Genomic DNA, 12797 nt, shown 5'->3' with positions numbered 1-12797 from the left:
GGAGGTGCGATGCTTTGCCATTGTTTCACTGGGTGCTGATGTCCCACCAGTGTCCAGCTGTGTTTCGCTGCCAGCTCTAACAGGATGTGGTAGCTGTCGACAGAAATCACTTATCATTGACTGCCACTGTGCAAAAAGTCAGAACAAGCAACTTTTTATTTGCTGAGAACCTCATAAAATGTGGTGGCTGTTGAACAGCCATGTATATATCAATTGCAGTTGACTAAGAGGTATTGGGCCACGAGGTCATGAAGTCAGTGCAGTGCTCTACTCTGAACTCTAAGTCAAGATCTCTATGTAGGCTTCTCCTGTTGTACTGCTACTTTTTGAGTTTTGAACCTTTTGAGGTGTCTAGAAACCTTTACTAAGTGCAAATTAACTTTGTGTGATCTTCCCTACTGCATGATCTGGTGACCCAGCCCTTTACCACATGGCCTCATAAACCCTAACACTTGGCCCAAAATATGTTCATCTAAAAGGTCCTTGTAAAATGGAGGCATCAGAATTCTGTCAGGTCCAGAAACATATCTGCATCCCTTGAAACACAGCCCAGGTATTGATGCCTGTTCTTACACTGAGAAGATTAAAAAAATTAATATGAAGTTTTCATAACATGAGTAGAGATTTTGTTCTTTCTGAAAATTAGATTGCTTTAAGATGTCACAGGTTGGGCCCTCAGGAGAGGATGCACTTGACACTGGGTGTCTCCATCCATGTGTTTGTGTGCTCTAGCCTTTATTTTAGATGTTTACATGTTGTGACTTCTGCATGCAGGTTGTCTTGGACAACCTTGGGCTGGTTGTGGGACTTGACCTTATTTCTGAACTCCAGTATATATGAGTATTGTGTGTGTGTGTAATCTCACCGCAAAAAAAAAAAAAAAAAAAAAAGGAAAAGGAAAAGAAAAAGCAATGCATCAAAGAGCCCCCATGAATTTCAATTAACACATTTACAGTCATTAAGCACAGCAGTGAGATACAGCTTCAGAGTGGGAGGCAGTTCCCTTTGCAAAGCTACGTGCTGCTCGGAGCCAGCATGGGCTTAGGTCTCACTCTAATTTTTTTGTGATTAGTTCATTCAGGGGTCTGTTATTCATGTAAATATTTTTGTGTGTGAGGCTTTGAGCCAGGCAGCTCTAGACAAGCCGAGGTGCACTGTTTAATTACAGTAGCGAGGCACAGCCACCGTGTTGCGTCTCCACAGCCTCAGCCCTCCTGCTGCAGCCTCAGCTCTGCCTCGGCCCTCTCTGCCTCTCAGAGCTGCATCCTTGCCACGGGGAACTGGAGGTGGGAAGGACAACAGCAGCCACCTTTCTGCAGCTATTGCACCCTCTCTTTTTTGTCCCATGTGGGGTAAGTGTCACCAAGCTCGGGGCATTTGACATCCCCCTGCGCTCACTGTTTACCAGTCTGAAAGGACTCCATGCAGCATATAGCCTCACAATGCCACATGTTGTTTTATTTCTGATTTGATTTTCTTATTGTTCCTCTGTTCTGTGCCATCCTAAGTATCTCCTCCTGCTCTTTAATGTTCACTCCCATATCTAATATAATCACAATGTATTATTAAGTCCTTAATTTCTCAGTAGAGGTACCAGTGTTATTTTTCTGTGTCTCCCTGTTTGTGAGTGCTTCACAGAATTAGCCTCCGTGCATCTGGCAAAGTGCATGAGTTCATTTACATGCTGTGAAGAAGGGAATTATTACCTTAATCATACGTATGAATAATTGAAGCCCAGGAAATCAGAATAACTTGCCTGCAGTCACAAATTAGTAGTGTAACCAAGAGTTGAACTGTACGCTCCCTAGTTGCAACCCAGTGTCTTAAATCCCATTTCCTACCTCTGTTTTAAAGCTGATTGTGCTCTGGTGAGTCCCAGTCAAGGCAAAGGGCTGCTGTGTAGGCACTGTGTGACTACAGAACGGTTCCCTTCACTCAGGCACCTTCCAGTTGGATGGAAGAAAACAATTAGTGAATTAATAAAGGTTATGGTTGTGATGGGGGACTCACTGATATGTTGAGATGCTCAAATGCATCCAGAGAAGGCTGGTGAAGAGTCTGGAACACAAGAACTGTGAGGAGTGGGTGAAGGATCTGGAGTTGTTTAGCCTGGAGAAAAGGAGGCTCAGGGTAGACCTAAGTGCTCTCTAGAACTCCCTGAAAGGTGGCTGTAGTCAGGTGGGGATTGGTCTCTTCTCTTAGCAACCGCTGATAGGACAAGAGGACACAGCCTTAAACTGTGCCAGGGGAAGTTTAGGCTGGACATTAGGAAAAAATTCTTCACAGAAAGAGTGATTGGGCATTGGAATGGGCTGCCCAGGGAGGTAGTGCAGTCACTGTCCCTGGAGGTGTTTAAAAAAAGCCTGGACGTGGCACTCAGTGCCATGGTTTAGTTGATAAGGTGGTGTTGGGTCATAGGTTGGACTTGATGATCTCAAAGTCTTTTCCAACCTAGCTCATTCTGTGGTTCTGTTAAGTATCAGCTCAAAAGAATAATTTAACTTTAACACTGCTCCAGAAAGCTTCACTCAGAGAATATTGATGTTTGCTCCAGCTCTGGGGTGCTAGGGGCTGAGCAGGAGTTCAGATTTTACAGAAATAAGTCCCACTCAGTGCACTGCAGTCAGAGTGCCAGAGTAGCTGCGTTAGATGGCCATGCAGTGCAAAAATCCTGTCTGGCTCCACTCCCACAGTCTGGCCAGGGCAATAGAGCAAAAGCAGTTGAAATCTGGGGCAAAGCCTCTGCTCCTTGGACTGGGCCAGCCCACGTCACACGGGCAGCAATGCCCAGCCCTGCCTGAGCAGGACGTGTGAGTGCTCAAGCTGTGGCCATGGACATGAGCGAATGGACAGGGAGGAATTCTGCTCTGCACTGCTGCAGAGGACAATGTGCTACCCAAAACAGGGAGTGTCGTGTCCGTGCTCTTAAGGGAGGCAGAATTTTAGCTCACTAAAGTGCATTGCAACTCTGAACCCATTCCATAAACCTTTCTCGCTTTATATGCTTATGGCAAGGTGGTACCTGGGATGCCTTGTTGTTTCCCTTTGACTTACTTTATATTCTGCTATGCACTCCCATCTCTTTTGAGAGCAAAATGCTGTGTGAATGCCTTGAGGGCTCTTTCTCTTTCACTGACCTTTTTTTATGACTGTAAAGAAGTTTCCCTAGGCCCAAGTCTGCTTTCTGTCTTGAATATTGACCTTAGAGTTACACCATCTCATTGTCGCTGCACGCAGGCTTCTCAGCTATCAAAGTTCACCCACAGGACTCAAAGTATTCCTAACTCAGAAACACCTTGCTTTTATGTCCTCCTCCTCCTCTTTCCCCTCCTCTCTCCACATAAGCATTTTAATTTCACAAGCAAAATCCATTTTGCTGTGAATTTTGATGAGTGGTTCACCTGTTTCCAGGGTAAAAATTGTACTTCAAATTTAAATGTCTTTTTCACTGTGACTGTCATAATATTTTCCATTTGAGGCTGAGATTCCACCGTGGGTTTTCTGTGCCATGTTGTCATCTGTCCAAATCTGAGCTTAAATGCGTGGAAATTCTGACATTTCAGTAAGAAATATAAAGTGGGTTTTTTATGTTCTTCAAGTTAGCTGTTTCATAGGTGTGGCCACTGGGTTTTGCCCAGCACTCAGGTCTTTCCCAGTTCAACAACAGATTGAAGATTTCTCAAGATTTTGGGGCTTGTTTGCACTCACTGTGCCATGTCGTTTTTGTGAGAATAAGCGATGGTGATTTTTTTAAGTGATTGTTGATCCTGAAAAGCTGATAACGGAATAATTACCCCAAACCAGGGATTTCCAGCCTGACTTTGCTTGGCAAGCGGCGGTCGCGTGTGATGCCGAACGTGGTGTCCACGTATGTGCAGATCTTGGAGAAGGCAGCTTCCAATCAAGCAAACTTGGAGCTGTTTCACAGTGAAAATGGCTCTGTGCTAGAAAGACTGGTCTTTAGTGGGGTTTAGTGCTGTTGGACTCCTTACCCTCAAGTCAATGCTCTTAATCAGAGACTGCTTATGCCCAGCAGTGTGAGCTACATGTTTTGGGGGCAAATTTTGAACCTTGCTGTTTGCCTACACTCAAGTATTCCACAAAGGCTGAAATTTCTTTCGTCAGTCATGCGGTTTCATGTCAGGTTGTTATGTGGAACAAAGTACGCTGTTGAGATTATCACTGAAATTGAATTCTCTAAAAGGCTTTTGCAGCTTTCTGTCAGGTAATATGAAATACATAGAAATGTACACCCACTGGCAACATTCACTTCCCTTTTTTTTTTTTTTTTTGTCATTAACTTCTTTGAGAATACAAGGGGATATTTGCAGCTATTTCAGTGGCTTGACATTTGTCACAATGATACAATTTCTAAAATGTTGACTGTAATTGCTGCCTCAGCTCACTGAACCTCTTACCAAACGGGCTGTGAGAATTGCTCACAAACTCCTGCTATCAGAACTGATTCCACTGTGGTCTGACCTGATCAATTGCTCTTTAACGCAAGTCACAGTCACTCTGTGTAATTTTATAGTGTAAATCAGATTTTTCACTTTTGGGGCTATGATATGATTGCATCTCTAGAGCCAGCGGGGACAGAGTTGGGAAATGAACCCAAGGGACTTGTGCTTGATACTACTCAACTGGCACTCACAAACTTCATTCTTCTCAGTTGTGTATTAAGCAACATAATCAACATTTGCCACATGTTGTTTATTCTCTTATCTGCCCCCCAGAGAAGGGAGCGTGTATACTGGGCCTATTTCTTTCCTTGAGGAATTATGTTCCTCAAGTCCCATATTGCCTGTAGAAATCATGTCTTTATCATTAACTTTTATCCTCTCTATTAACCTTCGAATTCGATGGAATTTGGGTAGCTGACAGTCCAAGATATCTCTGGAAAAGCTCTGCCATGTTGTATGTGAATAGTTACAGAAATGGTTGCAATGCAGGGAGCAACCATTTGAAGAGGTCTAATAAAACCTCTTTTATGACTGCTAATTGTTAATTTTTTATAATATGAGCTTGTATTGGAATATTTCTCCCTGTGTTAAATGATAATAATGTCATTAATTGTAGCTACCTAAAATAGCTGCAAGCAATCACCCTTTTTCCTTGTGTCTTACAGTTCATCTGCGTTGCTTGATAGGTTCAAGTAGCCAAACTAGGTGGGCTAATTCAGCCCTGCTTCAGCTCAGTTAACATAATTCCTTCCATTGCATTGGATTTTTTTTATTAGACACCACATTAGCTTCTAATGAAGGTATCAGGCTGACAGGGATTGATGCCATCTAGATGCACAATGAAGCATTGTAATGGTGATTATAGTAGTCTCTCCATCCTGGGGAACCTCTGGTGTGTTTTCCTAAAGGTGCCTCCAGAATGAACTGGCTGGTTTATGTTTAAGAGCTGAGGCTCAATCCAGATCGTTCACATCGAGGGCAATTATTCGGGGAATGATAATGAGTCTCACACTGGGCCTCCACTGAGAATTCCATTACCAGCATCAGTTATGGCAACAGTGTAAGCAAGTGAGCAAACTAAAATGAGGGCCACAACAACTCTTCGGTCTAAGACACACTTTCTTGAGGGTAAGACTTATCTCGAAACAAAGAAATCCACATTATGGATACTTAACAGAAGAAGGGGGTTTTTTTCCCCCTCCTTGGAAAACTTGGTTGTGCCTCCAAAATGTGCACACAAACTTTTTGGGAAAACCCGGAGCTTTTTTTAAGCATGTTCTTTTCATCAAATCCCTTTTTTCTGAGACAGAAACATTTGAAAATGTTGAACCAGCTCCGATATCATGGGCTCAGGCTTTTTCTGCTTCCACTGTAGGATGTGGCACGTGCTGATCCTGCCAAGGACCCTGAGAGTTGCCCTGACTCGAGTTTTTCATGTTTGAGCCCTCTGCCCAGCTTGTTCTTGGCTGTGCCTGTCCCCCCACAGCTTCCCTGCGTTTTCCCATCCCAGTGGTGACGGTGCAGTTTGGCTGCAATTAGTAGAGCTCAGATTTCATTAGGTAAATGACTGGGAAAAGCTTTCAATATTGGGACAAACCCAATAGAAACATGTAGATTACCCAACAGAGGATGTTCTCAAATTCTTTGGCCAGAAACTAAAATTCTTACCTAAGATTTTCAAAACTCTGGAAGAAGTTTGACCTTCCCCTTGCCTCAGCCAGCTCTGAAGTTTGCAGCCTATGGTGTTTTACTAGACTTGCAGCACTGACTTAATAGCTCTTTAGTTATTAGAGGATAAATGTTCATGTTCTACAAGTTTAAATTATATTAAAAGCCTTTATTAGCACCACTTGGCAAAATACCTTCTGGCTAGCTTTCTGGCCTTGGGCTAGGCCATTCTTGTGGTTTCTTAATGACATACTATGAAATGGATATAATTTATGAGAATTTGGTGCCAGGTTTTGCGTGTATTAAGAAGCATTTGCCGTTCGTGCTTAATGCTGCTGAGCAAAATGAAAAAGATGAAAAACTTGAGTTATGTCTTGCACTCATCTGGCTTGATTTTCATTGTACGCGTCCTTTGGGTTTTTTATGTATATATATTTTGATTATGTATTTTTTTTTATATTATCTGGTCTCTGAATTACTGGTGGTTGTTCAGTTCTGGCATGTAACGGTGCTGTTACCAAAGTTACTTTCAATTTATTTTCCAACCCTCCTTGAGTAATTTTGGCAAAGTGTTCTCAATGAAAGAACTCCTCTGAGCCACGTAATAGGTTTCCCCCACAGCTGGGAGAAGAATTAGGCCACTGGGGCAGCTCTTTTTTTGTGAAGGCAGCTGTGCCACGGGCCAAAGGCCTCAGAAGTTTCTTTCCCACAAGACTTGGTGCTGGGGTGTGATTCAGCTGGTTGGTATTTTCCCCCTCTCGGCATCTGTTTATTTGCTTTGCCACCAAGGCCGCCTCCTTTACCTTCTGCTGATACAGCGTTAGTGTGAAAAACGGATGGGGCAAAGCACCTGGCGGGTGGGAGGAGGCGTGTGCGGTGGGAAAACGGGGCTGGGAGAAAGGCTCGGGGCTCGAGTCACCTTTCTGAGGTGTCTTTCCATCACAAGAGTTGTTTGTGGCGGAGGTGTGAGCTGTGGTGATTGCAGAAGCGGGCTGCCACAGGTCTGACCCGATGCTCTCTCTCATTCTTTCCGCAGTGGGGAAGCCTCACAAGTGCAACTACTGCGGCCGGAGCTACAAGCAGCGCAGTTCTCTGGAGGAGCACAAGGAACGCTGCCACAACTATCTGCAGAATGTCAGTCTGGAGGCTGCTGGGCAGGTCATGAGTCACCATGGTGGGTGCAAACGGCCTCCCGAGATCCCCTGGACTTGGAGCATCTCCTGCGGGTTTCTTTCCATCTCTTTTCCTTCCTTCCTTCCTTTCGTCTGTTCCGTCTTAGAGAGGGCTTACACTCAGAGAGGCAGGAGAAGAGAAGATGGGCTAAAATCCTCACCCTGTCCAGTTTAACAGCCCCAGTTGTGCTTATTTTGTTTAAGTCAGTATTTCACTTTTTAGTATGTGCATATATGCAGACATGAAAATCAAGCCAAGTCTCCTGTTCAAAATTACCCAAAAAGTTGTATCATAGAATCACAGAATGGTTTGGGTTGGAAGGGTCCTTAAAGACCCTCCAGTTTCACCCCCCTGCCATGGGCAGGGACACCTTCCACTATCCACTGCTCCAAGCCCCATCCAGCCTGGCCTTGGACACTCCCAGAGATGGAGCAGCCACAGCTTCTCTGGGCACCCTGTGCCAGGGCCTCAGCACCCTCACAGGGGGGAATTCCTCCCCAATATCCCATCCATCCCTGCCCTCTGACAGTGGGAAGCCATTCCCTGTGTCCTGTCCCTCCATCCCTTGTCCCAAGTCCCTCTCCAGCTCTCCTGGAGCCCCTTTAGGCACTGGAAGGGCTGTGAGGTCCCTCTAGAGCCTTCTCTTGTGCGGGTGAACACCTCCAGCTGTCCCAGCCTGGCTCCAGGGCAGAGGAGCTCCAGCCCTTGGAGCATCTATAAGGCTTCCACTGGACTCACTCCAGCAGCTCCATGTCCTTCTTATGTTGGGAGTCGAAGCCATGTATAAAATGTATGATTCTCTTCCCCTTCCTTTCTGATAGTGAGTGATAATTAGAAAAGATAAGGAGGGCAGAGGTATTCAGAAGTCATTATTTCTACCCTCTGTAATATTATCTTATCCCTCCAAAAAGGGGAGGGATGGATGTAAAAATCTCTAGAGCAGAATGGAATTCAATGGTGTTGTAGAAAGTAATTATAACAAAAAAAAAAAATGTTTGTATGCATTTACATTTGCTAGTATTAATATGTTAACTAACACTGCATGTGTTAATATACATAAGGACTGAAGATTGCCAAAGATTGTTGAAAGCAAGAAATGTCAAACTCTGTGAATTTGTTTTCAGAAATTTCTGGAGCTATTAGTATGGGTAATGAGCATAATGTCTCAGACTGCAGGGTTGAAGGCTTATCTGTAGCACTAAATGTTAAATGGTAGCTGTCCAAAAATGGTTATAATTTTATTCAAAATTAGTGTCTCACAAACACGTCTAAAACTGAGCTTCTTTTAAATTTCCAAAGTTGTCTTTAGATGTTTGGTACTTGAAGTCTTTAAAATTTAAAATCTGGAAATTATTTCTGTAAAATCATTTTTAAAAACTTGAAAATGCAAGCTGAAATAAAATCTATTCAGCATTGCTACTATGGGCTATATTTTGGTGACAGAAATCTCCAACATTTTTTAAATAATACTATTCCATGACCAATTTAAGCCTGTAAAGGCACATTTAGACAGTTTTAGTGCATGTTGCCAAAATATTCATACAGCTCTATTAAGTAATTGCTCTCTTTGTAGATACCCTGCAGACTAAAGTCAACATTTAAAATGTCATGGATGTTTTAAAGATATTGAACGAGTGATTATGTGCCTGAGATGGCTTTTTTTCTGGTAAAAGTCAGTGAAAAGGCAGATTTCAGGGCTTTGGTCTTTGGAGGGTACCTGTTGTGGGCTTGGTCAGTTAGGCAGGAGTTGAACCACCCAATTGATTCCCAACAAAATACCCACTCCTTGTGCCTGCCTTTTTATCCAGGGAGGGATGCCTTCAGTCAGCCTTTCCTTAGGGAATAACAGGAAGCTGCCCATAGCTGTGACAAGCCAGGATGTTTGAGATCCTGTTGTGAAGGAGCTTCCCAAATGCCACTCAGTGTCTGGGTTTATTATTCATTAAAATAATAAATTAAAGTAATTAAAATTTCTGAGGAAGTCTGAAGCTTTTTCTAAGCTGCCTAATGCCACGACAAGAAGGGTAAGTCCTTAACCTTGTCTGCCCAAAGAAGGTGCAGTGGTTGACCTTGCATTGATTTTTCTACCACCTGAAGTTAAACCAGTGCAAATCCCATGTGGACAGTTCTTTTATTTACAGCCTGACTGACTTTGCTTGGGCTTAAAATAGAAGTGTTCACACAACCACTTCACTTTTCTCAACAAAATTAGCTTAAAGCAGCACTTTGAATTCAACTAGTGCCTCTTTCTCCTCCAGGCAAATATGTCTGTGCCTCCCTTGGTGAATGTTTAAGGGGATGTTTGATCCACTGGCTTCATTTAGTTGTTTAGTGAGGGCACAGCGAGGACAGGCAGCGACAGGGAGCTCCAGATTCAGCTGGGACCAGTAACAAATCTCAGCTCACATCCCAGCATCACTCACTCCTGTGAAGCTCAGCATGAGGGTCATGAGCACCAGCCTGTAGAGGTCTGCAGCAAAGTCCTTTTCCCTGGGACTGTTAAAGACACCAGGGAGGTGTACAAAAATGATTACTCAGCTTAATGTTAGGCCTTACACTAACCCTGAAAAAATCGTATTAATTTCCTTGTCTCTCATGTCACACATGGAAGTTATATTCTTGAGGATGACTAAGAGTATGTTTTGGAGACTTTTATTTTTATTTTGTATCCCACGGGGGTTGAGCTTTCCTGACTCTCTTTCCAAAATCTTGGTGTTTTGTTTTTGCTGGGCATTTTGAAGCCTTGAAGTGCATTTTGGTGTGACTCCTGCTTACAACTTCACCCTTGCACACAGAATAAGGAGACATGGGGATTTTCTTATCCCCACCGGCATCCTGCTCCTCCTGCTTTAACAACACCAGCATTGGCCAACACTAAGCATTGATCCAAATTATTTCTGCAGAGACTAATTGTTCCAGAAAACTGGAAGCAGCCCCCCTGGAGGGTTTGGATTTTTCTCAAGCATTGTGCTCAAGCCCATCAGTTTACAGGCATGCCACAGACATCTACTTTGGTGCTTTCAATTATCTCTGTGTTGCAGATGGCTAGATCACCTGACTGAAGCCACAAAGGGAAGCAGGAGAGGAGGAAAGAGGGCTAGTTTTGGGGGTTGGGTAGGAATGTACCAATCTCTGGGTCTCACTCCATCCTCTTGCAGGGTGCCAGTTGCTTGTTGAGCTGCCCCTCCCTGTGTTCCTGTTCCCTGCTCAGCAGGACAGATGCTGCAAGAGAGATCCCATGATTTTGTTGTTGAAATTTTTCAGCTAAGCAATGCTGGCTCTGGAAGGAGAAATTAATCTGCAGTCTCCTAGCTAGCCGTGTATTGGGGATGACAAAAAGGACAGTCCCTGAATGCCAAGAATATGACCTTTGCAGGAAAGAACAGGGAGAAATGTTGAAGTCTAGCTATGGTTTACACCGTGTCTTCTTCTCCACGGCCACAAAGCCAAAAGTCCAGAGAAATTCTTCCAGGGGAATGGAGAAGGGTACTCTTTTCAGGAGAAGGAGAAAGAAGCCTAGCCTTAGGCAGTGGGAGGCTCAAAGGCCAGCTCCACATAAAACACACAATGGCCTTGTGTCTTTCCCTCTTACATAGTTGCTTAAAACATAGTTAAAATGCTGGTCCCACAGGACACTTCCCACCAGGGTCCATGGGAATATTTCCTGTCATTTCTCTGCACACACACACTTCTTTTAAATAGCAATATTGTGAGCTTCAGAGAGGAAATTGAGGTTGATGGAGTAATACTAATTTATACCAGCTGAGACTTAGCCCAGTGTCTGGTGTCTGCACACAAAATATTTATCAGCAAAACACACACTGGGTAATTTTTTTACTTCTCTATTTTCCTCTATTCTTTCCTCACTGATAAAGCATAATTCTTTTTAATAGTTCATGTGGTTTCTTGCAAATTAAGAAGTAAAAAGTTAAAGATATTCACTTAGATAGAAAAAAACAATGTCTTCAGGAAAAGAAAGACTGCTCTGAAGACTATCCAAGTTTATGAATTAAGGGTTTAGGCTTAGAAACAACACTTTGTGTTAACTGCAGTTGAGTTTGACAGTGTCAGAGGTGGTGAACTCTTCCATGGGCAATCCAGGAGCACGCCCTGATGAAGAGCATACCCGAACAGAAACGTACTCGAGGGCTTTTCCTGGGCTGGAAGTTTGATTTTTGGAATAAAAAAGTCTTCCTGAGCTGAGGCTGTAAATGTTCAGCATAAAATGAGTTGCTGTATCTGAGCTAGTTATATCCTGTCAGCTGTTCTTTGGTTGCTCTCACTACCAAGGTAATGAAGTAGGATGTACTACAACAAAAAAGGAATTGCATTTACTGCTGAGTAAATGTGTACACGAGCTTCTGCTACAGAGCAGCTGATTGTTGAGAACTGGTAGTTGTGTGTGATAAGTTTGGTTTTTCCCTTTCTTATTTTGTTTTTTCCTTAAAAAAAAAAAAAAAGGAGGCTGGGCTATGTGTCCTTTATTTGTGTGGGTTTTTTTAAATTGAAATGAAAATTAATGTACCTAGAATTGTCAATGTGATATTTAACGTTTTGAGTTTCTGAAATGTGACGTATCTGTTTGGTCCAGTTTGGTCTGCAGTTTAAATCGTTTCAGAAACTAGACTGTTTCCTTCTTTCCCTTCTCCCAGGAAATCTGCAAAACAAAAGACACTCTGGTAACTTATTTCCATCAGAACACAAATACTGGTGTCATTCAGTGATTCTGTTGCAAAAGAAAAGTACCCTGGATTATAGACTTGGTTCTGAGGTGGGAAAAAGTACCTTCAGCATGAACGATGGAAGAGAAAATGCTTTTATTGTTGATGATTTTAGTTTTAAAATGAGTCCAAGCAGGATTTTTGCCTGACTTAGAGAAGAGCAGATGTCTTTTTTAGCACTATTCATTTTTCATGGAAGAAAGGTTTCAAATTATGTGTAGGAAATTTTACACACATATGCCCAACAGCAGAATTATTTAATTATTACTTAATTGTTGTAAGACCATACAAATGTCACTACATTTCAGGCTTATTCAGATGGCTTTTAAAGTAATCAGGAGCTGTGTCAGGATGCCTTGAGCAAGTGTTCCTAGGAGGGAATGAGCACCTTCCTAGTACCACAGCCCCAGCCTTGTGTGTCCTGTGCACCAAGGGCTGGAAATCCTTGAAGCAGCACCCAGGTGGACACGGCCCATGGCAGTGACATCCTGGGACTCACGCCGTGTGTGCGTGAGTGTGCATGCATCCACTGAGCTTGGGTAAGCCAAAAAGGAGTCAGATGCCAATTCCCAGTAAAAATCAGCAGACGTCATCTTGCCTTTCTGCCCAAATCTCCTTGGTAAATACTTGAGGAGTGCAGATAGCTCCTGACCAAGCACGGTATTTAATTAACCTTAAAACTTTACCCTTAGCTGTTAAAGTATTCCAAGCCTCCCAGTCTGCACTGGGTATTAATTAGGTCACTTGAACACTGCATCCCATTTTGTTGCAA

The 12797-nt window shown here is 43.2% G+C and overlaps 1 protein-coding gene across 6 annotated transcripts in view; it reads left to right on the top strand.

The window, feature by feature from the left end:
• IKZF2 (IKAROS family zinc finger 2) overlaps positions 1 to 12797 on the top strand; it is a 111836-nt gene that overhangs the window by 87634 nt on the left and 11405 nt on the right. For all 6 annotated transcript variants that reach the window (XM_066322430.1, XM_066322428.1, XM_066322427.1 and 3 more), the window contains one exon: positions 7168 to 7305. In XM_066322430.1, the coding sequence (XP_066178527.1) occupies positions 7168 to 7305 (138 nt within the window). The remainder of the gene's footprint in view (positions 1 to 7167; positions 7306 to 12797) is intronic.

The sequence above is a fragment of the Sylvia atricapilla genome, chromosome 7, assembly GCF_009819655.1.
Source record: "Sylvia atricapilla isolate bSylAtr1 chromosome 7, bSylAtr1.pri, whole genome shotgun sequence".
NCBI classification, from domain to species: domain Eukaryota; kingdom Metazoa; phylum Chordata; class Aves; order Passeriformes; family Sylviidae; genus Sylvia; species Sylvia atricapilla.
Note: the sequence above shows the minus strand (reverse complement) of the source record. Positions and strands in the feature narration are given on the sequence as shown.